At 57.9% G+C, this 27,561-nt stretch overlaps 4 protein-coding genes and 1 long non-coding RNA gene across 8 annotated transcripts in view; 1 reads left to right on the plus strand and 4 right to left on the minus strand.

Annotated features, from left to right (window-relative positions):
- Positions 1 to 293: 293 nt before the first annotated feature.
- LOC136787782 (uncharacterized) lies at positions 294 to 22,737 on the minus strand. The gene is made up of 9 exons (XM_066985105.1): positions 22,641 to 22,737; positions 20,932 to 21,006; positions 20,560 to 20,625; positions 20,051 to 20,122; positions 16,363 to 16,503; positions 3,736 to 3,837; positions 2,620 to 2,727; positions 1,652 to 1,803; positions 294 to 633 (listed from the first exon to the last, which is right to left on the minus strand). Exons 1-9 carry the CDS (start codon positions 22,735 to 22,737, stop codon positions 298 to 300), a joined length of 1,149 nt encoding a protein of 382 aa, XP_066841206.1. The 3' UTR covers positions 294 to 297.
- Positions 8,372 to 12,000, minus strand: LOC136787937 (uncharacterized). The gene is made up of 5 exons (XM_066985363.1): positions 11,627 to 12,000; positions 10,231 to 10,527; positions 9,524 to 9,865; positions 8,815 to 8,919; positions 8,372 to 8,742 (listed from the first exon to the last, which is right to left on the minus strand). The coding sequence occupies exons 1-5, from the start codon at positions 11,976 to 11,978 to the stop codon at positions 8,642 to 8,644; spliced, it is 1,197 nt and encodes a 398-aa protein (XP_066841464.1). The 5' UTR covers positions 11,979 to 12,000; the 3' UTR covers positions 8,372 to 8,641.
- Positions 8,735 to 10,676, plus strand: LOC136787945 (uncharacterized). Of its 2 annotated transcripts, XR_010827010.1 has the most exons (3): positions 8,735 to 8,938; positions 9,042 to 9,169; positions 9,722 to 10,676. It is a non-coding gene; the product is annotated as an uncharacterized lncRNA (long non-coding RNA). The 2 variants fall into 2 exon arrangements; XR_010827009.1 differs by having other exon boundaries at positions 8,919 to 9,169.
- LOC136787783 (bromodomain-containing protein DDB_G0280777-like) overlaps positions 13,380 to 27,561 on the minus strand; it is a 32,781-nt gene continuing 18,599 nt past the window's right edge. Inside the window, exons 5-8 of the mRNA XM_066985106.1 lie at positions 18,104 to 18,211; positions 16,905 to 17,472; positions 16,172 to 16,273; positions 13,380 to 13,717 (exon numbers count right to left, since the gene is read on the minus strand). The gene's annotated coding sequence lies outside the window, so the exon portion shown is untranslated. The remainder of the gene's footprint in view (positions 13,718 to 16,171; positions 16,274 to 16,904; positions 17,473 to 18,103; positions 18,212 to 27,561) is intronic.
- Positions 18,475 to 27,540, minus strand: LOC136787935 (uncharacterized). Of its 3 annotated transcripts, XR_010826982.1 has the most exons (8): positions 27,174 to 27,540; positions 24,533 to 24,829; positions 23,826 to 24,167; positions 23,097 to 23,201; positions 22,835 to 23,024; positions 20,932 to 21,006; positions 19,680 to 20,625; positions 18,475 to 19,320 (listed from the first exon to the last, which is right to left on the minus strand). XR_010826982.1 is itself a non-coding variant. In XM_066985360.1 (5 exons), the coding sequence occupies exons 1-5, from the start codon at positions 27,523 to 27,525 to the stop codon at positions 22,924 to 22,926; spliced, it is 1,197 nt and encodes a 398-aa protein (XP_066841461.1). In that variant the 5' UTR covers positions 27,526 to 27,540; the 3' UTR covers positions 22,556 to 22,923. The 3 variants fall into 3 exon arrangements, 1 of the variants encoding a protein (XP_066841461.1); XR_010826983.1 differs by lacking the exons at positions 18,475 to 19,320; positions 19,680 to 20,625; positions 20,932 to 21,006 and adding an exon at positions 21,761 to 21,779; XM_066985360.1 differs by lacking the exons at positions 18,475 to 19,320; positions 19,680 to 20,625; positions 20,932 to 21,006 and having other exon boundaries at positions 22,556 to 23,024.

Below are 27,561 nucleotides of genomic sequence, written 5' to 3' on the forward strand. Positions count from 1 at the left end.
CTGTCCTCGGCCCAGGATCAGGAAGGGCCCGCGCTTGTGTGTGGCTGCGGCACTGCCAGTTTGAGCAGGGGGTTCTCGGGTGAGCGCTGTGCAGGGTCGCTGCCGCGCTCACAGCCCTTCTGTCTGCTCCTGCTGTGCTGCTCCCCAGCTCCCTTCCCCTGCGTTCCCTGCATGGTGGGCACAGTCTGGCTGACCCCCAGCACCGAGGACCCTCAGGGTTACTTCTCGATCAGTCACAAAGTCCTGCTGTGGGTTCCTGGGTGTCGCTGTACATAAGACCCGGACTGCTGTGCTGTATTATTCAATATTTATTGGAAGTGTGGCCAAGGCTGCATCCCGGGGGGGGCTGCCCCAGCCCTTGGAAGAGGGTGGAGGGGGCCGTGGAGGTGATGTCTGTGTCCACGAGGACTGGGGGCTGCTGGGCCGGTCGTGCACCTTCCACTGATCCGCTGCCGGGCGTGGGGGCCGTGGAGGCCGGGCTGGTGGCAGGCGGGCCGCTCTTCCAGGCACTGATGGTGGCTGCTGGCATCGGGCCTGGCTCTCAGGCGTACCACGGTGGTCAGGCTGCCTGTAGGGGCTCACGGAGCGGCTGCGGGTGTCAATGTCTGGGCTGCCTGGGCTGCGTCGAGGCGCCTGCGGAGACAGGAACTTGCTGAGGCCGTGCTGCGGCTGCAGTGCCAGGCGGGTGCGAGGCAGCAGGGTGCAGGCACCCGGCTGTGCGTGAGCTGTGGGCACACAGTGCTCTGTGCAGAAAACAGGGTGCCCTGTGCCCTCGGCTGGGACTCTGCTCCCCTCCACATCCTGCCCCAGCTTGTCTCCTCCCCAGCGCCTCGCCAGCCATCCTGACCTGCCTGCTCTGCACGTGCTGTCCCAGCAAGAAGACCTGGCCCCCGCAGAGACAGGGGTCCACAGCCGGGCTCAGCATGACCGGGTCCCAACAGCCACCGGCTGCCCTTCCCCAGAGCGCCTTGCAAGGACCAGTACTCAGCTCCCTGCCCGGCCCTGGCCCTGGCCCAACAAGGTGACGGCCTCGGCTCCCTGTTCGGGGAGGTGCTGCCCATCCGCTCTTTGGGATGTGTAATTAAACACACAAGCTCTGTGTGTGCTGAGGACACGCACGCTGGCAGCGCTCAGGTGCGGCTGTGACACACCGACTGCCCCTCTCCAAGGCAATGCCCGCAGCTGGCAGGGCTCATCCCCATGCTCCCAGTAGCTGGCACACCTTGGCTGAGGCGGACACCTGCAATTCAGGGCATCCCAGAACAGGGTGCCTTGTGCTGGGGGGGAACTGGCACTGCTGCGCTTCTCTCTCCGATGGCACCCTCTCTCAGCTCCTGCATTTCTCTTCCTGACCTCGCTTTGCCTACGGCTGTCCCTGGCTCTGCTCTTGCTGCGGAAGGGCCAAGCTTCGCTAAGACCAGCAACAGAAAAATGGGCTCCAGAACAGAATGCCCAGGAATTAGAGGCCACCTAAAGCACTGGACAGCAGAAATTTCAGAAGAGTCTGGTCAAAAACTAACTGCTCACTTCACAATACGCTAACGACAACTGCTTCCTGGCTGGCAGCAGCCACATAATAACGTTGACAAAGATACGGTAACGAATTTGGGAGGGGGAGAGGAGGAGAGGGAGCGGGGGAACAACAACTCACTGGTTTTTCTGCCTCCAACGCCGAATACTCACGCACCCAGCACGCAACTATCACAAGCAGGAGGGGAGTCACGACTACTGCACTGACTACTACGCAGAAACTTAGGAAATCTTGGGGCTTCGCAGTGTTTGCATTGTTCTCCCCATCCACGCCTGCAAGAACAATTGTGGACATTGCTGTGTCCTGCGCACTACTGGTAATCTCACCGGAGGTCTGACATTGCCAGGAAGTGTTCTGTTTCATTTGGTTAGCATCTTTGAGCAAGTGAAAATCCTCAGGCCGCAATGCTTCCTGAGGTTCAGCAGAAGCTGGGGAATCTGCCAAAGGCACTGCAACTCAAGGCACTCTGGAGCCTCCCTTTTGCCTCTCAGCTTTGTTTTCCCTCCATCCTTTGTTTTCCCTGCCATAATGCTGAGGGCCCAGTGTCTCAGGTTTGCTCCCCCAGCTCTTTGGAGTTCTAAAAGGTCTTAGGCGCTTGCCCACCTTCGCTGCTCGAGGCACACTCGGAGCCTTAGGGACAAAACTGAACAAAATTCGGGAGCCCAGGAGTGCCAGTGAGGCAGTGCCCCATCTGCACTGGGTCAGGGCATCACTCTGGGCCTCAGCTCACAGGAGGGGTCCCGTTTCCCATCGTCTGCTCAATGGGCTTCTGACGGCCTCGTTCCCCCAAGAGCAAGGTTCCAAAATCCCTGGGAACTGGGTGCGCTGGGAGGTGACCCCTCTCTAGCCACAGCCACAGAGCTTTGTGAGCGTCTCTCCGCTGCACTGCTCTCACATGCTGTCACAGCCCGGGGAAGACAGCCATCCTCAGGGAGCCACTCCTGCCTTCCTCTGCAACACTTGCTGCCTACTGACACTCTTGGGTTTGGCTGCTGACATGAGCTGCAAGAGCGGGTACCAGGGCAAGAACCTGCACACGCATGCTGGTTCTGGTTGGTGACAGCGGATGACCAAGAAACAGCCTTTACCTGGTGGGGCAGTTGACTTCACTGGCTCTGTTCTTTTGCCAGGGAGCGGCAGCGTGCGACCGCTTCCTCGCCAAAGCACCTTCTTCGGCACAGTCTCTCTAACCAGCCCTTTAGAAAGAAAGCAGGACAGTGTGACCCTAAGGAACCGCTCCTCCTTTCGAGGACGGTATCTTTGAAAGGTAGTGCTTCTCAAAAGACATCCCTAAAGTTTAGAAGCTACGGCCTGGGCTTCTGGGGGAGGTACTCACTACTCCAAACAACATGTCATTCACAAAGAAAAATCTAAGTGTTCGACTCCTGGCAGTCTACCAGCACAGACAGCAAAATCTGGCCTGCTGCGAGACCAGGAGATTGCAGGAGATCTTCTTGTTCACATCGCACATAGTGCATTTTTGGCACACTGCAAGATGTTGCTCAATTCGTGCCTTCAAAGAGGACAGAAAAAAGCTGCATCCAGTTCAGAGGCAGGAACAGCCCTTCTGAGAAGCATGTCCATCCCATCATGCTGACTCCATCCCATGGGAAGGGCAAGAGTCACACACATCAGGCTGAGCCGCAAGCTCTTGAACCATGTTGTGGGCACAGTTGTGGGCATCAGGGAAGAGCCCACAGTCCCCAAACAAGAGGAGAAGCACAGCCAAGTCATTTGAAACCCAACTAGAATTGGACAGCTAAATCAGCTGAAACTGAGGTAAGCGCCAAGGGTGCTTTTCCCCTGCAGTGACATGTGTCTCCCGGCAAATGAGACAGCAAGGACTGCTTGGGCTGTGCCTCCTGCCTTGAACTCGCCCAGCTGCAAGCAGCGCTGTGCAGGAGCTGAACACAAGTTCAGCAGAAGCCCTTTGCTGCTGGCTGGATACCAATGTTTGCACGGAACAGCTCGGACCACTTATGGTAGTGCTGGGCTAGCAGCTGCCCCTGGGACACGGCGTGACCCACAAGCGGCAGCAGAGGCTCTCGGCCTTCTCTGAGGCTCACCAGTGCCTGCCAGGTGTGAAATTGAGTGTCTCCGCTCTGATCCATCCCTTCCTGCTGTGCAGGTTACGGTGTGTCCACACATGGATTTAGAACCTCAGCTTCCCAAGTCTTATGGCGGACAGAGTGAAATATACCCACCAGGTGCTGCCTTCTCGAAGTACTTTCTGATTTTCCCTGTGATGTGAGAGGACCTCAGGGAAGGTTTTACTCTTTCAGCTTTATCCTTTGCTCTTAGAGGACCTGAAGAGAAAGTAGGAAGTTAACTTTGGCACCAGTGCAATTTGGAGGACCAGGGCTTCGTTTGTGAAGTCAGTGAAATGACTTCCCACCCCTGGGATACCAGCTGGGCTCCAGCGCAGGAAGCAGCCGAGGGTCTGGCAAAGCCCTCCCTGGGGACACTTCTGCAACCAAAGCCCCGTGAGAAGTTTCTGTCACATCGACACCTACATCAGTAGCTCTATGGCAGTGCCCTGTTTGCACTGGGTCAGGGCATCACTCTGGGCCTCAGCTCACAGGAGGGGTCCCGTTTCCCATCGTCTGCTCAGTGGGCTTCTGACGGCCTCGTTCCCCCAAGAGCAAGGTTCCAAAATCCCTGGGAACTGGGTGCGCTGGGAGGTGACCCCTCTCTAACCACAGCCACAGAGCTTTGTGAGCGTCTCTCCGCTGCACTGCTCTCACATGCTGTCACAGCCCGGGGAAGACAGCCATCCTCAGGGAGCCACTCCTGCCTTCCTCTGCAACACTTGCTGCCTACTGACACTCTTGGGTTTGGCTGCTGACATGAGCTGCAAGAGCGGGTACCAGGGCAAGAACCTGCACACGCATGCTGGTTCTGGTTGGTGACAGCGGATGACCAAGAAACAGCCTTTACCTGGTGGGGCAGTTGCCTGTGTTGCCCCTGTAATTTTGCCAGGGAGTGGCAGCTTGCGACCGCTTCCTCGCCAAAGCACCTCCTTCGGCACAGTCTCTCTAACCAGCTCTTTAGAAAGAAAGCAGGACAGTGTGACTACAAGGAACTGCTCCTCCTTGAACCATATTCTGGGCACAGCTGCAAGCACACACCAGTTGCTGCTGGCTGGATCCCAATGTTTGCACGGAACAGCTCGGACCACTTATGGTAGTGCTGGGCTAGCAGCTGCCCCTGGGACACGGCGTGACCCACAAGCGGCAGCAGAGGCTCTCGGCCTTCTCTGGCGCTCACCAGTGCCTGCCAGGTGTGAAATTGAGTGTCTCCGCTCTGATCCATCCCTTCCTGCTGTGCAGGTTACGGTGTGTCCACACATGGATTTAGAACCTCACCTTCCCAAGTCTTATGGCGGACAGAGTGAAATATACCCACCAGGTGCTGCCTCCTCTAACTCCTTTATGATGTCCTCTATGATGTCAGGGGATGTTGGGGAAGATTTTCTTATTTCAGCATTGTCCTTCGCTGTTAGAGGACCTGAACAGAAAGTAGGAAGTTAACTTTGGCACCAGTGCAATTTGGAGGACCAGGGCTTCGTTTGTGAAGTCAGTGAAATGACTTCCCACCCCTGGGATACCAGCTGGGCTCCAGCGCAGGAAGCAGCCGAGGGTCTGGCAAAGCCCTCCCTGGGGACACTTCTGCAACCAAAGCCCCGTGAGAAGTTTCTGTCCCAGCGCCATCTACATCAATAGCTCAGTAGGAGAGCATACCAGGGCTCGTGCCTTGACAGGGCACACACACGTGCCGGTCTATACCTTCCCACCTGCAGAGATGCCTGGCTGACGTTTGGGCTTTGAGCTGGCAGCTCTCAAAGGAAGTCAAAAGCCACAACTTACCCAGGCCATCTCCCAGAGCTTCAGTCCTGGAACCCATCTGGGAGCCTGCATCACCTTCGCCTTCGGTCCCATCTGTAAACACAAGTGGAGTCCCTCCTGTGAACTACGCCAACATACTCCTTCTGACCAGAGTGACAGAGAATGCGGTTCAAAGAGGGGACTGCTCCACGGCACTCGTCTCTCCCTGCCACTCCAGAGCATCTTGCAAACAGTTGCTGGGTGCCTGCAGTGGCACCGTGCTGGTACAAACTAAGCGTGCGTGGAGCTGCCCGGAGAAGGGCCCTCCCCGTGCCCACCCCAGGTCTCAACTCAAGCGCAAGGTGCCTGCTGGCTCTGCAGCACCTAGATGCTCCTGCCTTCCGCTGACTTACCTGGCAGATTAACCTGAGGCTCGTGGTCCACATCAGGCTGAGGTGTCGAGTAGCCAGAGCCTACGAGAACTGCTGCAATCAAGCACAGAAGAGAAACATTCCCCGTGCATGGTGTGATCTACCTCTTCCTTAGTGACCTGCAGCGACTGGAGGGGGCTCAGGCAAGGATGTGGGACCCAGACACGAGCCAGGATTTCCAAAGCCGCAAAGGGGCCTGCTGAGCTGGAGGCTCCCTCTTGGCCTCTTCCCAAATCCTCTCTCCAGGCTGTGCGCAACACCCCGCAGGGACCACGCCGCCAAAGATGTGGCCCCTCAGGTGTTTCTTCCGGGAAGATCTCTGCTGGACACAAAGGAAGACCCCACTGCAGGGGGAGCGTGCAGACCCCGGGAAAAATGATCATCCATGTTTGTCATGGAGAAGCCCCCTGGCCAGTGAGCAGCTGAACCCTTGCTGAGCTAGCTCAACAAACCGTTAACAAACAGCAAGGAAATGAACACGGACAACTTACCACCTGTGGGACCCATACTGGCAGGCTCAGGAGCAGGATTCCATGGAGGCACTTGACCAGTACTGCCTGTGGGCACAAGTGGGATCAGACACAGGTAAGGGGAGCTTCCATTGCCTCTTGGGGCCTGCCTCTTCCTCAGTGACCGGGAGGCACTGGCTGGGGCTCAGGTAATGACATGGCCCAAACAGGAAGAAAAGCCTGGGTTCTTCCCTCTCTGTGGAGAGGGGCAGGGGTGGCATCTCTCCAAGTGAAGAAATATTCAGGGCTCATTTGTGCAAGCCCCCTCACGGCACAAACGCGCTTGGAAGACCCTGAATAAACTATTACAGCCCATTAGCCATCTTCCTTCAAGGAAGCACACTCGCAACGTACCTCGGGGATCCTCCTGAGGCTCCAAACCATGATCCAGCTGAGAAGCTGGATATCGAGAGCCAACATCGTCATCATCTAAAATCAAGCAGAGATGAGAGACGTTGCCATGGCATGCTGTGCTCTCCCTCTTCCCCAGCACCCTGCAGTGACTGAGGGGGCTGAGGCAATGTCACGGGACAAAGATGCAGGTGGAAATTTCCCAAGAGGGGCCAGCGGCCTCAGCCCCACAGGGGCTCAGACCCGGGCTTCTCGGCCCCAGCGCCGCTCCCGGCCCCCCCGGCAGGAAACAACCCCGCAGCAGCCACGGCCCCACCGTGCCACCCTGCGGGGCTTCTGCCTCCTGCCTGCCCCCTGCCCGCGGTGCCCGCCCGGCCCTGCTGCCATCCCGTCCCCGTCCCCTCCATCCATACGCGTGCCGCGCAGCACCATGCCGCCCAGGGTTTGGTGTTGGCCCCGGCCCTGCCCACCCACCTGCTCCCGGTGGTCGCCATGGCGCAGCCTGGGCACCCCGGGCACACAGGGCCACCAGCAGGAGGAAGAGGACGCAGGCAGGGGCCGTGGCTCCCCACACTCGCACCATGCTTCCACCACCGCCGCTGCAGCTGCAGCTACTGCTGCTGTCAGGACCGGTGCGGAGCAGTGCCTGTGGGCTGGCCCAGCGTCACAATGGGGTGTCGGGATGTCACGGCCCAGCACTGCATCACCGAGAGGTATTGTGACCTCGCAGCCCTCCCGGTGTCACGGAGCAGCGTTGGGACCTCATGGCCCGGCAGCACGCTCCCTCCCCTCTATCGATTCTTTCTCATCCACTGCTGGCTGCCGGGGGCTGAGGGCATGGCAGAAAGAGGCTGGAGGGGAAGGAAGGCTGCGAGGTGGAGATAAGGCCGCGGAGGACAGGAGAGAGCGGTTCCGCTATCCTCATATCTCACAGCCTCATACTGCCCCAAAGTCGCTCTGTATCCCATCGGCAGGGTCGCCATCTCCTTCCTGCCCCCATATCCCTCCCCAGCAGCCTGCCGTATCCCCAAAGCCCCCTGTCCTTAGTGCCATCCATAGCCAGATTTCCCAGCGCGCCCCCATCAGCTCAGGTTCCCGTATTGATCACGCAGCTTCCCCACATCCCTGCATTCCCCTCATATCCAGTGCTGGTGGCATGCCATATCCCATAGCCCCGCACATGCCCCAAATATCCACCACTCACTCCTTAACGTCCCACCCCAATATCCCCCCAGTTCCCTGTACGCCACCCCCAGGGGCTCAAATGCCACCTCCACATTTTCACACGTTCCCAGTCTCTGCATTTCCAGCATCCTCCTGTTGCAGCCCCACAGCTCCCACGTATATGGGCTATGGGACATTCCCCTCCAAAAGCCCAAACACCAGAGCCCCCAGCCACCCACCCCACCTGCAGCGGCTCTCCCACCCCTCCCTGGATGCCCTAACATCCCTAACACACCGGGACAACCAGGCGAGGTGACAGCGGTGGCCATCCAGTTAATGACCCGCACAAGGGCTTGTTCTGATTTGGGGGCTCTCCTTCCACCTTTTTTCTTCTCCTTCACCTCTCCAACCTGCTCTTCCCACCGTCGTGCCCTCCTCGATGCTCCTGGCATCCCTTTTCTTCCCCATCCCTCTCTCACTCTGTCTCAGCCTCTGTCCATGCTTTCATTTTTCACTCACACTGTTTGTCTCTCCATTTCATTTCTCACCCTTTCTCACTCCTTTCTTTTTCCTCACAATTTCCATTTTTATTTCTGGTCTTTCTTCATTTTCTCTTTCACAATCACCCTTCCCGACAACGTCCATGTCTCCTCCCTCCCCTCTACCACGTGAAACGACCCCTTTCTACTTCTTTCATCCTCCCAGGAACCGTTTCTTGCTTTGTTTTCCCACAGGTGAGCACCTGTTTGGCTGCACACCAGTCTTTTGGGATGCGTCTTCAGCAGGGAGCGGTCTTTAGGGGGTGGAATCGCCCACAGCATCTTCCTCTCATTAGTGTTCCTCATACTTATTCTCCTCCTGAAGGGTGTGTGGGGATCTGGCGTGCAGCTGGGAGATCCCGGCAGGGCTGGCTCCAGACAGGAACGAGGCGTCTGCGGGAAGGAGCGAGGTGGGTGGTGGGGAGCCCAAAGGTGGGGCGATTCCCCCCTCAGCTCAGGGTGTACCTTTGGTTCTCCCCCGGGCCCAGAAGAAGAGGAGGATGAGGCTGTTGATGGTGAGGAAGCAGCCGCCCACAACCAGGAGCCGTAGAAGAAGGAAGCAGCTCTTCCCTGCAAGAGGGTGGGACAGGTTAGGAGATGTAGACACAGTTCATGCGTGCTGACGGAGGGAAGGCTGTGAGCATCGTTCCGCCACCATCTCTCTTTCCCTTTCCCCACCCCTCCGTCTCCAGGCATTCTGCTCAGGTCCTGAGTGCTGAACACCCAAAGACTTTCCCCGCTTGCTTGGCTCTGCAGGAGGCACTGAGAAATTTGGGAACAATGGCTCGGGAGGCCAAGGAGAGGCTGCTGAGCCATAAAGGTGGACAGAGGGATGCTCGATACTTGTTTGGGGTGGTTGGGGTGATGGAAGGGCTGAGAGGGAGGGAGAGGTGGGTGCAAGACTGGGTGGGCTGAGTCATGGACAGAAGGATGGTGATCGGATAGATAGAGCAGCTGCCCGGTGCAAAAATCAGCTAGTTTGGAGAGGAACGTACAGGGACTGGAATGGAATCGTTTCAGGAAAAAATGGAGAGAGGGAGGGACAGACGGATGGACAGATGGAGAGAGGGATGGTTTAATGGGCTGGTTACTGGATGGATGGATGGATGGGTGGGTGGGTTGGTGGTGGATGGACTGACAGATTGTTAGGTGGGTGGATGGATGGCCAGCTCACCTTTCTTTTGGGCATTTATACTGATAGACACGGCTTGGCTTGTGAAGGACGGGATCCACCTCTCAGGCTTTTTTTCCTCATACTTGCAGGTAAAGTTTCCACTCTGTTGGGGACCAGCACGTGGCAGCTGGAGGACCATGGAAGTCCTTAAATTGCCCCCGTGATCTGCTGCATTGTCCTCAGAGCCTTCTGTCGTAGGGAGGACCTCTTGGCCATCCCTGTAGAAGTGAAACCTCCGTACAGTGGCGTCTCCAGGGGCCTTACAGATGATGCTCAGGAGATCTCCTGCCATCACCTCTCCCAGCGGGGACTCCACCATCAGCAGGGGCTGGGGAAGGTGGTCTGAGAAAAGGGGAGGAATAAATGGAGACGTAGCAATAAGGACAGCACAAACGGATCTCCAGTTGTTTGCCTTCCCACTGCATGCAGCAAAGCTTGGGATTGTAGGCTTCCTGCCACGACATGAGAAGAGCGCCAGTGGCAGCCACCTTCCAGACCATGCTGGTCCCAGAAAGATAAATCCTCCACCCAGAAATCCTACTGATTTTGGCGATGGGCTGGGTTAAACCACAAAGCCCACCAATCCTGATTTCCAGGTGAGTTGTCACATTGCGGGGCGATAGCTGACACCCACGTTTGGGCATCTGAATAGTTCTCAGAGAGGAGGGAGAAAGCAGAGAGAAAGATAAAGAAATCACACAGCTCACCTCCAATCTTGATCACCAGTTTTTCGCTGGTTGGGGATATGAGCTGCTTCCGACCTTGCTTGAGGGAATAGCTGCAGAAATGCGGCCCCCTGTGTTGCATTCGGGAGAGGACGAACTCAAACGTGTAGTTATTCGTCGAGCTAAATCCTGAAACTGCCCAGCCAGCCTCGCCAAAAATTTGGTACGTCAGCTTCCCAGTGATGCTGGGGGGAGTGGTGCACACCAGCGTGACAGCGTCTCCAAAGAAATATTCCTTCTGTCCCTGCAGCACCCAGAGGGTCGGGGCAGGGACTGCGGCTGGGGGATAGAGAGGGAGACAGGCAGGGGGGACGGAGGTGAGGTGCAAGGAGCAGAGGCAGAAGGGACTAACTCCACGCAAATAAAAGAAACTGGCTTTCATTTCAAGGAATACAATAAAGCACAGAGGGGACCTCGTAAAGCAGAAATGTCTCTGGGCTAGGACTCATTTTATCTCCTTGGGATTCAGCACAAGGTTGCGTCCCGCTGCGGGAAGTGATGAAAGAAAGGAGACTGCAAAAACCCTTTCCACACCCTGGGCAGCTTTGCCATGCCGGCAGAAATGTCCTTAATGTGCTTTCAAGCACTTTTATTTTTTTTTGCTGCAACTTGGTAATTTATGAAAATAGGAAATGGGGAAGGGGGGTTGAAAAGGCTAAGGGTGAAGGGTAAAACCCGTCGCTGATGCTCCTCCACAGCAGCCACTGGGAAAACACGTTTGGTCTCCACCTCCCTACCTGCCCCCAGCTGCAAACCCTACAAAAATACCATTGACCCACACCCAAAATAGGAGGAGCAGGTGTGGGAAGGAGAGGGCCGGGAAGGGGTTGGGTCTCAAGGGGTTTCCACTCACCACCAGTGTGTTGACACGAGGCAGGACCTCAACAAAGTGAGATAACGAAAAATCCCCAGCACCCAATTTCACCACTGGGTTGTTATGGGGAGGGGGAATGAGGCTGAGGGTCTCCCAGACAGTCACACCTGTGGGACCCCAAATCCAGCCGTGCCCCCAGCAGCTCAGCCCCTGTTTAAGGAGACCCCAGAGGAGTTACCTTCCTCGGAGACCATCTGGCGATGTTAAGGCCCCCCCCCCCCCCCCCCAGATTACTAAGACTCCCCCCCCCCAAGCCATTAAGGACCCTCCCTGAGACCCCCCCAAGCATATTAAGGACCCCCCCCCGGGCATTAAGCCCCCTTCCCCCCCCCCGGGATAGTAAGGAACCCCTGGGATATTAAGGCCCCCCCCATGGATTTTAAGCCCCCCCCCCCGGGCCTTTAAGGACCCCCCGGGCCTTTAAGCCCCCCCCATGGACTTTAAGCCCCCCCGGGATATTAAGGACCCCCCCCCCCGGGCCATTAAGCCCCCCCCCGGGCCCACCTCGGCCTCGCTCCGCCGGGGGAGGCTCTCCCGCAGCGGCCGGGCCTGGAGCTCCGGGAGGCCGAGGGCGGCCTGGGCCCGCAGCGCCGCCAGCAGCGATCGCTTCTCCCGCAGCGACCAGGCCGCGGCCCGGGGCCTCCCCGCCGGGGCCTCGGCGAAGCGGGCCGGGACCAGGCGGGGCCGGGGGGGAGGCTTCATGGCGCGGGGAGATGGCGTCAGGGCGACGAAACGGGGTGGAAACGGGGGGAGCTGGGAGGGAACGGCCCGCCGGGGGGTGCTGGGAGATGTGGTTCGGGGGGGGAGGAGAAAGGGACAGCAGGTCTACCCAAAGGCTGCTGCTGGGAGGCTTCATTAGGGGCGTAATTAGGGTTAGGGTCGGGGTTGTTAGGAGAGAGAAGGCGCAGAGTCCTGTTGTGTGTGGGGCTGTGTAAAGGCTCCCAAAGGGAGGTCAGGTCTACCCAAAGGCTTGGGTTGGGAGGCTTAATTAGGGGTGTAATTAGGGTTAGCGTTAATATCCTGGGGGGGGGGTTGGGGGGGTCCCAGGGAGGATCCTTAATGGCTTGGGGGGGGGGGTCTTAGTGGCTATGGGGGGGGCCTTAATTAGGGTTAGGGTCTGGAGAGAGAGAAGGCGCAGAGTCCTGTTGTGTGGGGTTGCATAAAGGCTCCCCAGGGGAGTTCAGGTGTACCCAAAGGCTTCGGAATGGGGGCACTTTTTGATGGGAGAATCGGGGGACTGCTCCACGGCACTCGTCTCTCCCTTCCACTCAAGAGCGCCTTGCAGACGGCTGCTGGGCACCTGCAGTGGCACCGTGCTGGTACAAAAGTAAGCGTGTGTGGAGCATGCTGCGATCTACCTCTTCCTTAGTGACCTGCAGCGACTGGAGGGGGCTGAGGCAATGAAGCTCCGTGCTGTTCCCTCGGGCCCCCAGAGAGAAGAGATCAGCGCCTGCCCCTCCACTCCCCTCCTCAGGAAGCTGAGGGCCGCCGTGAGGCCTCCCCTCAGTCGCCTCTTTCTACCTCTAGTCTTAATAGCTGTTGTTCCACTCAGGATGGTAGTGCAGCAAAAAGAAGTATATTACACACTGTTTGCATGATGTAAAGAAATAAATAAAAAACACCACAATCTGGTAAAAACTGAGCTGAGCCTGTCCTTTAAAAAGGGGAGAATATGCTACGGAAAGGAAGAGCTGTCTTTGTAATTGCTCAGCCACTCAATCTTGCTATCGTCACCAGTGAAAAGCCGTTCTCCCCGTGTGCTGTGCCCTCGTGAAACCCCCCTCCCCAGAGCAGAGCATCCAGCTGTGGGGCCCAGCACAAGGGAGACTTGGGCAATGAGCTGGGATTTTTTTCTTGTACCCCTTGAGGAGAGCTGAGCCGTGGGAGCGTTGGCATGGGGCGCCCTGGCCAAAATCGGCCATCCGTGCAGGGTCAGGACCTGAGGAGGGCTGGCTGTGGGGAGCCTGGCCTCGGCCCAGGATCAGGAAGGGCCCGCGCTTGTGTGTGGCTGCGGCACTGCCAGTTTGAGCAGGGGGTTCTCGGGTGAGCGCTGTGCAGGGTCGCTGCCGCGCTCACAGCCCTTCTGTCTGCTCCTGCTGTGCTGCTCCCCAGCTCCCTTCCCCTGCGTTCCCTGCATGGTGGGCACAGTCTGGCTGACCCCCAGCACCGAGGACCCTCAGGCTTACTTGTCGATCAGTCACAAAGTCCTGCTGTGGGTTCCTGGCTGTTGCTGTACATAAGACCCGGACTGCTGTGCTGTATTATTCAATGTTTATTGAAAGTGTGGCCAAGGCTGCACCCCGGGGGGGCCTGCCCCAGCCCTTGGAGGAGGTTGGGGGGGGCCGTGGGGGCGGCGTCTGTGCCCACGAGGACTGGTGGGTACTGGGCCGGTCGTGCACCTTCCACTGATCCGCTGCCGGGCTTGGGGGCCGTGGAGGCTGGGATGGTGGCAGGCGGGCCGCTCTTCCAGGCACTGATGGTGGCTGCTGGCATCGGGCCTGGCTCTCAGGCGTACCACGGTGGTCAGGCTGCCTGTAGGGGCTCACGGAGCGGCTGCGGGTGTCAGTCTGGGCTGCCTGGGCTGCGGCGAGGCGCCTGCGGAGACAGGAACTTGCTGAGGCCGTGCTGCGGCTGCGGTGCCAGGCGGGTGCGAGGCAGCAGGGTGCAGGCACCCGGCTGTGCGTGAGCTGTGGGCACACAGTGCTCTGTGCAGAAAACAGGGTGCCCTGTGCCCTCGGCTGGGACTCTGCTCCCCTCCACATCCTGCCCCAGCTTGTCTCCTCCCCAGCGCCTCGCCAGCCATCCTGACCTGCCTGCTCTGCACGTGCTGTCCCAGCAAGAAGACCTGGCCCCCGCAGAGACAGGGGTCCACAGCCGGGCTCAGCACGACCGGGTCCCAACAGCCACCGGCTGCCCTTTTTCAGAGCGCCTTGCAAGGACCAGTACTCAGCTCCCTGCCCGGCCCTGGCCCTGTCCCAACAAGGTGACGGCCTCGGCTCCCTGTTCGGGGAGGTGCTGCCCATCCGCTCTTTGGGATGTGTAATTAAACACACAAGCTCTGTGTGTGCTGAGGACACGCACGCTGGCAGCGCTCAGGTGCGGCTGTGACACACCGACTGCCCCTCTCCAAGGCAATGCCCGCAGCTGGCAGGGCTCATCCCCATGCTCCCAGTAGCTGGCACACCTTGGCTGAGGCGGACACCTGCAATTCAGGGCATCCCAGAACAGGGTGCCTTGTGCTGGGGGGGAACTGGCACTGCTGCGCTTCTCTCTCCGATGGCACCCTCTCTCAGCTCCTGCATTTCTCTTCCTGACCTCGCTTTGCCTACGGCTGTCCCTGGCTCTGCTCTTGCTGCGGAAGGGCCAAGCTTCGCTAAGACCAGCAACAGAAAAATGGGCTCCAGAACAGAATGCCCAGGAATTAGAGGCCACCTAAAGCACTGGACAGCAGAAATTTCAGAAGAGTCTGGTCAAAAACTAACTGCTCACTTCACAATACGCTAACGACAACTGCTTCCTGGCTGGCAGCAGCCACATAATAATGTTGACAAAGATACGGTAACGAATTTGGGAGGGGGAGAGGAGGAGAGGGAGCGGGGGAACAACAACTCACTGATTTTTCTGCCTCCAACGCCGGATAAGCACGCACGCAGCACACAACTATCAAAAACAGGAGGGGAGCCGAGAATGCCACAGTGCCTGCTATGCAGGAACTTAGGAAATATTGGCGCTTCGCAGTGTTTGCATTGTTCTCCCCATCCACGCCTGCAAGAACAATTGTGGACATTGCTGTGTCCTGCGCACTACTGGTAATCTCACCGGAGGTCTGACATTGCCAGGAAGTGTTCTGTTTCATTTGGTTAGCATCTTTGAGCAAGTGAAAATCCTCAGGCCGCAATGCTTCCTGAGGTTCAGCAGAAGCTGGGGAATCTGCCAAAGGCACTGCAACTCAAGGCACTCTGGAGCCTCCCTTTTGCCTCTCAGCTTTGTTTTCCCTCCATCCTTTGTTTCCCCTGCCATAATGCTGAGGGCCCAGTGTCTCAGGTTTGCTCCCCCAGCTCTTTGGAGTTCTAAAAGGTCTTAGGCGCTTGCCCACCTTCGCTGCTCGAGGCACACTCGGAGCCTTAGGGACAAAACTGAACAAAATTCGGGAGCCCAGGAGTGCCAGTGAGGCAGTGCCCCATCTGCACTGGGTCAGGGCATCACTCTGGGCCTCAGCTCACAGGAGGGGTCCCGTTTCCCATCGTCTGCTCAGTGGGCTTCTGACGGCTTCGTTCCCCCAAGAGCAAGGTTCCAAAATCCCTGGGAACTGGGTGCGCTGGGAGGTGACCCCTCTCTAGCCACAGCCACAGAGCTTTGTGAGCGTCTCTCCGCTGCACTGCTCTCACATGCTGTCACAGCCCGGGGAAGACAGCCATCCTCAGGGAGCCACTCCTGCCTTCCTCTGCAACACTTGCTGCCTACTGACACTCTTGGGTTTGGCTGCTGACATGAGCTGCAAGAGCGGGTACCAGGGCAAGAACCTGCACACGCATGCTGGTTCTGGTTGGTGACAGCGGATGACCAAGAAACAGCCTTTACCTGGTGGGGCAGTTGCCTGTGTTGCCCCTGTAATTTTGCCAGGGAGTGGCAGCTTGCGACCGCTTCCTCGCCAAAGCACCTCCTTCGGCACAGTCTCTCTAACCAGCTCTTTAGAAAGAAAGCAGGACAGTGTGACTACAAGGAACTGCTCCTCCTTGAACCATATTCTGGGCACAGCTGCAAGCACACACCAGTTGCTGCTGGCTGGATACCAATGTTTGCACGGAACAGCTCGGACCACTTATGGTAGTGCTGGGCTAGCAGCTGCCCCTGGGACACGGCGTGACCCACAAGCGGCAGCAGAGGCTCTCGGCCTTCTCTGGCGCTCACCAGTGCCTGCCAGGTGTGAAATTGAGTGTCTCCGCTCTGATCCATCCCTTCCTGCTGTGCAGGTTACAGTGTGTCCACACATGGATTTAGAACCTCAGCTTCCCAAGTCTTATGGCGGACAGAGTGAAATATACCCACCAGGTGCTGCCTTCTCGAAGTACTTTCTGATTTTCCCTGTGATGTGAGAGGACCTCAGGGAAGGTTTTACTCTTTCAGCTTTATCTTTTGCTCTTAGAGGACCTGAAGAGAAAGTAGGAAGTTAACTTTGGCACCAGTGCAATTTGGAGAAGCAGGGCTTAGTTTGTGAAGTCAGTGAAATGGCTACCCACTGCTGGGATACCAGCTGGGCTCCAGCGCAGGAAGCAGCCGAGGGTCTGGCAAAGCCCTCCCTGGGGACACTTCTGCAACCAAAGCCCCGTGAGAAGTTTCTGTCACATCGACACCTACATCAGTAGCTCTATGGCAGTGCCCTGTTTGCACTGGGTCAGGGCATCACTCTGGGCCTCAGCTCACAGGAGGGGTCCCGTTTCCCATCGTCTGCTCAATGGGCTTCTGACGGCCTCGTTCCCCCAAGAGCAAGGTTCCAAAATCCCTGGGAACTGGGTGCGCTGGGAGGTGACCCCTCTCTAACCACAGCCACAGAGCTTTGTGAGCGTCTCTCCGCTGCACTGCTCTCACATGCTGTCACAGCCCGGGGAAGACAGCCACCCTCAGGGAGCCACTCCTGCCTTCCTCTGCAACACTTGCTGCCTACTGACACTCTTGGGTTTGGCTGCTGACATGAGCTGCAAGAGCGGGTACCAGGGCAAGAACCTGCACACGCATGCTGGTTCTGGTTGGTGACAGCGGATGACCAAGAAACAGCCTTTACCTGGTGGGGCAGTTGACTTCACTGGCTCTGTTCTTTTGCCAGGGAGTGGCAGCTTGCGACCGCTTCCTCGCCAAAGCACCTCCTTCGGCACAGTCTCTCTAACCAGCTCTTTAGAAAGAAAGCAGGACAGTGTGACTACAAGGAACTGCTCCTCCTTGAACCATATTCTGGGCACAGCTGCAAGCACACACCATGCTGCTGGCTGGATACCAATGTTTGCACGGAACAGCTCGGACCACTTATGGTAGTGCTGGGCTAGCAGCTGCCCCTGGGACACGGCGTGACCCACAAGCGGCAGCAGAGGCTCTCGGCCTTCTCTGGCGCTCACCAGTGCCTGCTAGGTGTGAAATTGAGTGTCTCCGCTCTGATCCATCCCTTCCTGCTGTGCAGGTTACGGTGTGTCCACACATGGATTTAGAACCTCAGCTTCCCAAGTCTTATGGCGGACAGAGTGAAATATACCCACCAGGTGCTGCCTTCTCGAAGTACTTTCTGATTTTCCCTGTGATGTGAGAGGACCTCAGGGAAGGTTTTACTCTTTCAGCTTTATCCTTTGCTCTTAGAGGACCTGAACAGAAAGTAGGAAGTTAACTTTGGCACCAGTGCAATTTGGAGAAGCAGGGCTTCGTTTGTGAAGTCAGTGAAATGACTTCCCACCCCTGGGATACCAGCTGGGCTCCAGCGCAGGAAGCAGCCGAGGATCTGGCAAAGCCCTCCCTGGGGACACTTCTGCAACCAAAGCCCCGTGAGAAGTTTCTGTCACATCGACACCTACATCAGTAGCTCTATGGCAGTGCCCTGTTTGCACTGGGTCAGGGCATCACTCTGGGCCTCAGCTCACAGGAGGGGTCCCGTTTCCCATCGTCTGCTCAATGGGCTTCTCATGGCCTCGTTCCCCCAAGAGCAAGGTTCCAAAATCCCTGGGAACTGGGTGCGCTGGGAGGTGACCCCTCTCTAGCCACAGCCACAGAGCTTTGTGAGCGTCTCTCCGCTGCACTGCTCTCACATGCTGTCACAGCCCGGGGAAGACAGCCATCCTCAGGGAGCCACTCCTGCCTTCCTCTGCAACACTTGCTGCCTACTGACACTCTTGGGTTTGGCTGCTGACATGAGCTGCAAGAGCGGGTACCAGGGCAAGAACCTGCACACGCATGCTGGTTCTGGTTGGTGACAGCGGATGACCAAGAAACAGCCTTTACCTGGTGGGGCAGTTGACTTCACTGGCTCTGTTCTTTTGCCAGGGAGCGGCAGCGTGCGACCGCTTCCTCGCCAAAGCACCTTCTTCGGCACAGTCTCTCTAACCAGCCCTTTAGAAAGAAAGCGGACAGTGTGACCCTAAGGAACCGCTCCTCCTTTCGAGGACGGTATCTTTGAAAGGTAGTGCTTCTCAAAAGACATCCCTAAAGTTTAGAAGCTACGGCCTGGGCTTCTGGGGGAGGTACTCACTACTCCAAACAACATGTCATTCACAAAGAAAAATCTAAGTGTTCGACTCCTGGCAGTCTACCAGCACAGACAGCAAAATCTGGCCTGCTGCGAGACCAGGAGATTGCAGGAGATCTTCTTGTTCACATCGCACATAGTGCATTTTTGGCACACTGCAAGATGTTGCTCAATTCGTGCCTTCAAAGAGGACAGAAAAAAGCTGCATCCAGTTCAGAGGCAGGAACAGCCCTTCTGAGAAGCATGTCCATCCCATCATGCTGACTCCATCCCATGGGAAGGGCAAGAGTCACACACATCAGGCTGAGCCGCAAGCTCTTGAACCATGTTGTGGGCACAGTCGTGGGCATCAGGGAAGAGCCCACAGTCCCCAAACAAGAGGAGAAGCACAGCCAAGTCATTTGAAACCCAACTAGAATTGGACAGCTAAATCAGCTGAAACTGAGGTAAGCGCCAAGGGTGCTTTTCCCCTGCAGTGACATGTGTCTCCCGGCAAATGAGACAGCAAGGACTGCTTGGGCTGTGCCTCCTGCCTTGAACTCGCCCAGCTGCAAGCAGCGCTGTGCAGGAGCTGAACACAAGTTCAGCAGAAGCCCTTTGCTGCTGGCTGGATACCAATGTTTGCACGGAACAGCTCGGACCACTTATGGTAGTGCTGGGCTAGCAGCTGCCCCTGGGACACGGCGTGACCCACAAGCGGCAGCAGAGGCTCTCGGCCTTCTCTGGCGCTCACCAGTGCCTGCCAGGTGTGAAATTGAGTGTCTCCGCTCTGATCCATCCCTTCCTGCTGTGCAGGTTACGGTGTGTCCACACATGGATTTAGAACCTCAGCTTCCCAAGTCTTATGGCGGACAGAGTGAAATATACCCACCACGTGCTGCCTCGTCTAACTCCTTTATGAGATCCTCTATGATGTCAGGGGATGTTGGGGAAGATTTTCTTATTTCAGCATTGTCCTTTGCTCTTAGAGGACCTGAACAAAAAGTAGGAAGTTAACTTTGGCACCAGTGCAATTTGGAGAAGCAGGGCTTCGTTTGTGAAGTCAGTGAAATGACTACCCACCCCTGGGATACCAGCTGGGCTCCAGCGCAGGAAGCAGCCGAGGGTCTGGCAAAGCCCTCCCTGGGGACACTTCTGCAACCAAAGCCCCGTGAGAAGTTTCTGTCCCAGCGCCATCTACATCAATAGCTCAGTAGGAGAGCATACCAGGGCTCGTGCCTTGACAGGGCACACACACGTGCCGGTCTATACCCTCCCACCTGCAGAGATGCCTGGCTGACGTTTGGGCTTTGAGCTGGCAGCTCTCAAAGGAAGTCAAAAGCCACAACTTACCCAGGCCATCTCCCAGAGCTTCAGTCCTGGAACCCATCTGGGAGCCTGGATCACCTTCGCCTTCGGTCCCATCTGTAAACACAAGTGGAGTCCCTCCTGTGAACTACGCCAACATACTCCTTCTGACCAGAGTGACAGAGAATGCGGTTCAAAGAGGGGACTGCTCCACGGCACTCGTCTCTCCCTGCCACTCCAGAGCATCTTGCAAACAGTTGCTGGGTGCCTGCAGTGGCACCGTGCTGGTACAAACTAAGCGTGCGTGGAGCTGCCCGGAGAAGGGCCCTCCCCGTGCCCACCCCAGGTCTCAACTCAAGCGCAAGGTGCCTGCTGGCTCTGCAGCACCTAGATGCTCCTGCCTTCCGCTGACTTACCTGGCAGATTAACCTGAGGCTCGTGGTCCACATCAGGCTGAGGTGTCGAGTAGCCAGAGCCTACGAGAACTGCTGCAATCAAGCACAGAAGAGAAACATTCCCCGTGCATGGTGTGATCTACCTCTTCCTTAGTGACCTGCAGCGACTGGAGGGGGCTCAGGCAAGGATGTGGGACCCAGACACGAGCCAGGATTTCCAAAGCCGCAAAGGGGCCTGCTGAGCTGGAGGCTCCCTCTTGGCCTCTTCCCAAATCCTCTCTCCAGGCTGTGCGCAACACCCCGCAGGGACCACGCCGCCAAAGATGTGGCCCCTCAGGTGTTTCTTACGGGAAGATCTCTGCTGGACACAAAGGAAGACCCCACTGCAGGGGGAGCGTGCAGACCCCGGGAAAAATGATCATCCATGTTTGTCATGGAGAAGCCCCCTGGCCAGTGAGCAGCTGAACCCTTGCTGAGCTAGCTCAACAAACCCTTAACAAACAGCAAGGAAATGAACACGGACAACTTACCACCTGTGGGACCCATACTGGCAGGCTCAGGAGCAGGATTCCATGGAGGCACTTGACCAGTACTGCCTGTGGGCACAAGTGGGATCAGACACAGGTAAGGGGAGCTTCCATTGCCTCTTGGGGCCTGCCTCTTCCTCAGTGACCGGGAGGCACTGGCTGGGGCTCAGGTAATGACATGGCCCAAACAGGAAGAAAAGCCTGGGTTCTTCCCTCTCTGTGGAGAGGGGCAGGGGTGGCATCTCTCCAAGTGAAGAAATATTCAGGGCTCATTTGTGCAAGCCCCCTCACGGCACAAACGCGCTTGGAAGACCCTGAATAAACTATTACAGCCCATTAGCCATCTTCCTTCAAGGAAGCACACTCGCAACGTACCTCGGGGATCCTCCTGAGGCTCCAAACCATGATCCAGCTGAGAAGCTGGATATCGAGAGCCAACATCGTCATCATCTAAAATCAAGCAGAGATGAGAGACGTTGCCATGGCATGCTGTGCTCTCCCTCTTCCCCAGCACCCTGCAGTGACTGAGGGGGCTGAGGCAATGTCACGGGACAAAGATGCAGGTGGAAATTTCCCAAGAGGGGCCAGCGGCCTCAGCCCCACAGGGGCTCAGACCCGGGCTTCTCGGCCCCAGCGCCGCTCCCGGCCCCCCCGGCAGGAAACAACCCCGCAGCAGCCACGGCCCCACCGTGCCACCCTGCGGGGCTTCTGCCTCCTGCCTGCCCCCTGCCCGCGGTGCCCGCCCGGCCCTGCTGCCATCCCGTCCCCGTCCCCTCCATCCATACGCGTGCCGCGCAGCACCATGCCGCCCAGGGTTTGGTGTTGGCCCCGGCCCTGCCCACCCACCTGCTCCCGGTGGTCGCCATGGCGCAGCCTGGGCACCCCGGGCACACAGGGCCACCAGCAGGAGGAAGAGGACGCAGGCAGGGGCCGTGGCTCCCCACACTCGCACCATGCTTCCACCACCGCCGCTGCAGCTGCAGCTACTGCTGCTGTCAGGACCGGTGCGGAGCAGTGCCTGTGGGCTGGCCCAGCGTCACAATGGGGTGTCGGGATGTCACGGCCCAGCACTGCATCACCGAGAGGTATTGTGACCTCGCAGCCCTCCCGGTGTCACGGAGCAGCGTTGGGACCTCATGGCCCGGCAGCACGCTCCCTCCCCTCTATCGATTCTTTCTCATCCACTGCTGGCTGCCGGGGGCTGAGGGCATGGCAGAAAGAGGCTGGAGGGGAAGGAAGGCTGCGAGGTGGAGATAAGGCCGCGGAGGACAGGAGAGAGCGGTTCCGCTATCCTCATATCTCACAGCCTCATACTGCCCCAAAGTCGCTCTGTATCCCATCGGCAGGGTCGCCATCTCCTTCCTGCCCCCATATCCCTCCCCAGCAGCCTGCCGTATCCCCAAAGCCCCCTGTCCTTAGTGCCATCCATAGCCAGATTTCCCAGCGCGCCCCCATCAGCTCAGGTTCCCGTATTGATCACGCAGCTTCCCCACATCCCTGCATTCCCCTCATATCCAGTGCTGGTGGCATGCCATATCCCATAGCCCCGCACATGCCCCAAATATCCACCACTCACTCCTTAACGTCCCACCCCAATATCCCCCCAGTTCCCTGTACGCCACCCCCAGGGGCTCAAATGCCACCTCCACATTTTCACACGTTCCCAGTCTCTGCATTTCCAGCATCCTCCTGTTGCAGCCCCACAGCTCCCACGTATATGGGCTATGGGACATTCCCCTCCAAAAGCCCAAACACCAGAGCCCCCAGCCACCCACCCCACCTGCAGCGGCTCTCCCACCCCTCCCTGGATGCCCTAACATCCCTAACACACCGGGACAACCAGGCGAGGTGACAGCGGTGGCCATCCAGTTAATGACCCGCACAAGGGCTTGTTCTGATTTGGGGGCTCTCCTTCCACCTTTTTTCTTCTCCTTCACCTCTCCAACCTGCTCTTCCCACCGTCGTGCCCTCCTCGATGCTCCTGGCATCCCTTTTCTTCCCCATCCCTCTCTCACTCTGTCTCAGCCTCTGTCCATGCTTTCATTTTTCACTCACACTGTTTGTCTCTCCATTTCATTTCTCACCCTTTCTCACTCCTTTCTTTTTCCTCACAATTTCCATTTTTACTTCTGGTCTTTCTTCATTTTCTCTTTCACAATCACCCTTCCCGACAACGTCCATGTCTCCTCCCTCCCCTCTACCACGTGAAACGACCCCTTTCTACTTCTTTCATCCTCCCAGGAACCGTTTCTTGCTTTGTTTTCCCACAGGTGAGCACCTGTTTGGCTGCACACCAGTCTTTTGGGATGCGTCTTCAGCAGGGAGCGGTCTTTAGGGGGTGGAATCGCCCACAGCATCTTCCTCTCATTAGTGTTCCTCATACTTATTCTCCTCCTGAAGGGTGTGTGGGGATCTGGCGTGCAGCTGGGAGATCCCGGCAGGGCTGGCTCCAGACAGGAACGAGGCGTCTGCGGGAAGGAGCGAGGTGGGCGGTGGGGAGCCCAAAGGTGGGGCGATTCCCCCCTCAGCTCAGGGTGTACCTTTGGTTCTCCCCCGGGCCCAGAAGAAGAGGAGGATGAGGCTGTTGATGGTGAGGAAGCAGCCGCCCACAACCAGGAGCCGTAGAAGAAGGAAGCAGCTCTTCCCTGCAAGAGGGTGGGACAGGTTAGGAGATGTAGACACAGTTCATGCGTGCTGACGGAGGGAAGGCTGTGAGCATCGTTCCGCCACCATCTCTCTTTCCCTTTCCCCACCCCTCCGTCTCCAGGCATTCTGCTCAGGTCCTGAGTGCTGAACACCCAAAGACTTTCCCCGCTTGCTTGGCTCTGCAGGAGGCACTGAGAAATTTGGGAACAATGGCTCGGGAGGCCAAGGAGAGGCTGCTGAGCCATAAAGGTGGACAGAGGGATGCTCGATACTTGTTTGGGGTGGTTGGGGTGATGGAAGGGCTGAGAGGGAGGGAGAGGTGGGTGCAAGACTGGGTGGGCTGAGTCATGGACAGAAGGATGGTGATCGGATAGATAGAGCAGCTGCCCGGTGCAAAAATCAGCTAGTTTGGAGAGGAACGTACAGGGACTGGAATGGAATCGTTTCAGGAAAAAATGGAGAGAGGGAGGGACAGACGGATGGACAGATGGAGAGAGGGATGGTTTAATGGGCTGGTTACTGGATGGATGGATGGATGGGTGGATGGATGGATGGATGGGTGGATGGGTTGGTGGTGGATGGACTGACAGATTGTTAGGTGGGTGGATGGATGGCCAGCTCACCTTTCTTTTGGGCATTTATACTGATAGACACGGCTTGGCTTGTGAAGGACGGGATCCACCTCTCAGGCTTTTTTTCCTCATACTTGCAGGTAAAGTTTCCACTCTGTTGGGGACCAGCACGTGGGAGCTGGAGGACCATGGAAGTCCTTAAATTGCCCCCGTGATCTGCTGCATTGTCCTCAGAGCCTTCTGTCGTAGGGAGGACCTCTTGGCCATCCCTGTAGAAGTGAAACCTCCGTACAGTGGCGTCTCCAGGGGCCTTACAGATGATGCTCAGGAGATCTCCTGCCATCACCTCTCCCAGCGGGGACTCCACCATCAGCAGGGGCTGGGGAAGGTGGTCTGAGAAAAGGGGAGGAATAAATGGAGACGTAGCAATAAGGACAGCACAAACGGATCTCCAGTTGTTTGCCTTCCCACTGCATGCAGCAAAGCTTGGGATTGTAGGCTTCCTGCCACGACATGAGAAGAGCGCCAGTGGCAGCCACCTTCCAGACCATGCTGGTCCCAGAAAGATAAATCCTCCACCCAGAAATCCTACTGATTTTGGCGATGGGCTGGGTTAAACCACAAAGCCCACCAATCCTGATTTCCAGGTGAGTTGTCACATTGCGGGGCGATAGCTGACACCCACGTTTGGGCATCTGAATAGTTCTCAGAGAGGAGGGAGAAAGCAGAGAGAAAGATAAAGAAATCACACAGCTCACCTCCAATCTTGATCACCAGTTTTTCGCTGGTTGGGGATATGAGCTGCTTCCGACCTTGCTTGAGGGAATAGCTGCAGAAATGCGGCCCCCTGTGTTGCATTCGGGAGAGGACGAACTCAAACGTGTAGTTATTCGTCGAGCTAAATCCTGAAACTGCCCAGCCAGCCTCGCCAAAAATTTGGTACGTCAGCTTCCCAGTGATGCTGGGGGGAGTGGTGCACACCAGCGTGACAGCGTCTCCAAAGAAATATTCCTTCTGTCCCTGCAGCACCCAGAGGGTCGGGGCAGGGACTGCGGCTGGGGGATAGAGAGGGAGACAGGCAGGGGGGACGGAGGTGAGGTGCAAGGAGCAGAGGCAGAAGGGACTAACTCCACGCAAATAAAAGAAACTGGCTTTCATTTCAAGGAATACAATAAAGCACAGAGGGGACCTCGTAAAGCAGAAATGTCTCTGGGCTAGGACTCATTTTATCTCCTTGGGATTCAGCACAAGGTTGCGTCCCGCTGCGGGAAGTGATGAAAGAAAGGAGACTGCAAAAACCCTTTCCACACCCTGGGCAGCTTTGCCATGCCGGCAGAAATGTCCTTAATGTGCTTTCAAGCAATTTTATTTTTTTTTGCTGCAACTTGGTAATTTATGAAAATAGGAAATGGGGAAGGGGGGTTGAAAAGGCTAAGGGTGAAGGGTAAAACCCGTCGCTGATGCTCCTCCACAGCAGCCACTGGGAAAACACGTTTGGTCTCCACCTCCCTACCTGCCCCCAGCTGCAAACCCTACAAAAATACCATTGACCCACACCCAAAATAGGAGGAGCAGGTGTGGGAAGGAGAGGGCCGGGAAGGGGTTGGGTCTCAAGGGGTTTCCACTCACCACCAGTGTGTTGACACGAGGCAGGACCTCAACAAAGTGAGATAACGAAAAATCCCCAGCACCCAATTTCACCACTGGGTTGTTATGGGGAGGGGGAATGAGGCTGAGGGTCTCCCAGACAGTCACACCTGTGGGACCCCAAATCCAGCCGTGCCCCCAGCAGCTCAGCCCCTGTTTAAGGAGACCCCAGAGGAGTTACCTTCCTCGGAGACCATCTGGCGATGTTAAGGCCCCCCCCCCCCCCAGATTACTAAGACTCCCCCTCCCCAAGCCATTAAGGACCCTCCCTTTTAACCCCATTTTATCCCCCAATTTAACCCCCCCCACTTTACCCCCACCCCCCCATTTTACCCCCGGTCCCCCCCCCCCAATTTACCCCCAGCCCCCCCCATTTTAACCCCAGCCCCCCCCATTTTAACCCCCCTTTAACCCCAACCCCCCAGATTTTCCCCCAACCCCCCCAATTTACTCCCCCTTTACCCCCAACCCCCCATTTTACCCCCAGCCCCCCATTTTACCCCCCCCACTTTATCCCCAACCCCCCCCCCACTTTACCCTCACCCCCCTTGTCCCACCCCCCCCAATTTGGGCTCCCCCATTTAACCCCCCCCCTCATTTTACACCCAACCCCCCCACTTTACCCCACCCCCCCATTTTACCCCCGGTCCCCCCCCCAATTTACCCCCAGCCCCCATTTAACCCCCCCATTTTACCCTCACCCCCCTAATTTGAAACCCCCAATTTACCCCTGAATCCCCCAACTTACCCCTGAACCCCCCCAATTTACCCCCGACCTCCCCCAATCTACCCCCACCCCCCCATTTACCCCCACCCCCCCCACTTTTACCCCCCCCCCATTTTTTACCCCCCCCACCTGCGAAAATGCCGCCGCCGCCTCCTCCACGCCCTCCGCCAGCATCTGTGCCAGCTCCAGCCACACCTGGAGGGGGGGGGAGGCGAAAACCCACAAATATGACCCCCCCGTGTCCCCCCCCCACCCAAAAAATCGTGTCCCCCCCCCCTGGGGCGGGGGGTCCTCACCCCCCCATCCCCATGTACCCCCCCATTTCCCCCCGGTGCACCCCCAGACCCCCCCCCATCCCATTGTACCCCCCCCATTGCCCCCCCCATGTACCTTGGGGTACGCAGGGACCCAGGACCCCCCCGGGGACCCCCCCCAAGCCCCCTCCCCGAGGAATTGGGGACCCAGGACCCCTTCCAACCCCCCCCCAAGGACCCCCCCGTGTTATTAAGGACCACCCCCCCCCCCCCACGGGCATATTAAGGGACCCCCCCCCCCAAGCCATTAAGGACCCTCTCCAGGACTCCCCCCCCCCCTCCCCAAGCCCCCCCCCCCAGATTACTAAGGCCCCCCCCCAAGCCATTAAGGACCCTCCCCGGGACCCCTCCCAACACCCCCCCCCCCCCCAATAAATTAAGGACCCTCTCCGGGCATATTAAGGACCCCCCCCCCCAAAGCCATTAAGGACCCTCCCTGAGACCCCCCCAAGCATATTAAGGACCCCCCCCCGGGCATTAAGCCCCCTTCCCCCCCCCCCCGGGATATTAAGGACACCCCCGGGCCATTAAGCCCCCCCCCGGGATATTAAGGAACCCCTGGGATATTAAGGCCCCCCCCATGGATTTTAAGCCCCCCCCCCCGGGCCTTTAAGGACCCCCCGGGCCTTTAAGCCCCCCCCATGGACTTTAAGCCCCCCCGGGATATTAAGGACCCCCCCCCCGGGATTTTAAGCCCCCCCCCGGGCCCACCTCGGCCTCGCTCCGCCGGGGGAGGCTCTCCCGCAGCGGCCGGGCCTGGAGCTCCGGGAGGCCGAGGGCGGCCTGGGCCCGCAGCGCCGCCAGCAGCGATCGCTTCTCCCGCAGCGACCAGGCCGCGGCCCGGGGCCTCCCCGCCGGGGCCTCGGCGAAGCGGGCCGGGACCAGGCGGGGCCGGGGGGGAGGCTTCATGGCGCGGGGAGATGGCGTCAGGGCGACGAAACGGGGTGGAAACGGGGGGAGCTGGGAGGGAACGGCCCGCCGGGGGGTGCTGGGAGATGTGGTTCGGGGGGGGAGGAGAAAGGGACAGCAGGTCTACCCAAAGGCTGCTGCTGGGAGGCTTCATTAGGGGCGTAATTAGGGTTAGGGTCGGGGTTGTTAG

Source organism: Anser cygnoides, chromosome 31 (genome assembly GCF_040182565.1).
Source record: "Anser cygnoides isolate HZ-2024a breed goose chromosome 31, Taihu_goose_T2T_genome, whole genome shotgun sequence".
Classification (NCBI taxonomy): domain Eukaryota; kingdom Metazoa; phylum Chordata; class Aves; order Anseriformes; family Anatidae; genus Anser; species Anser cygnoides.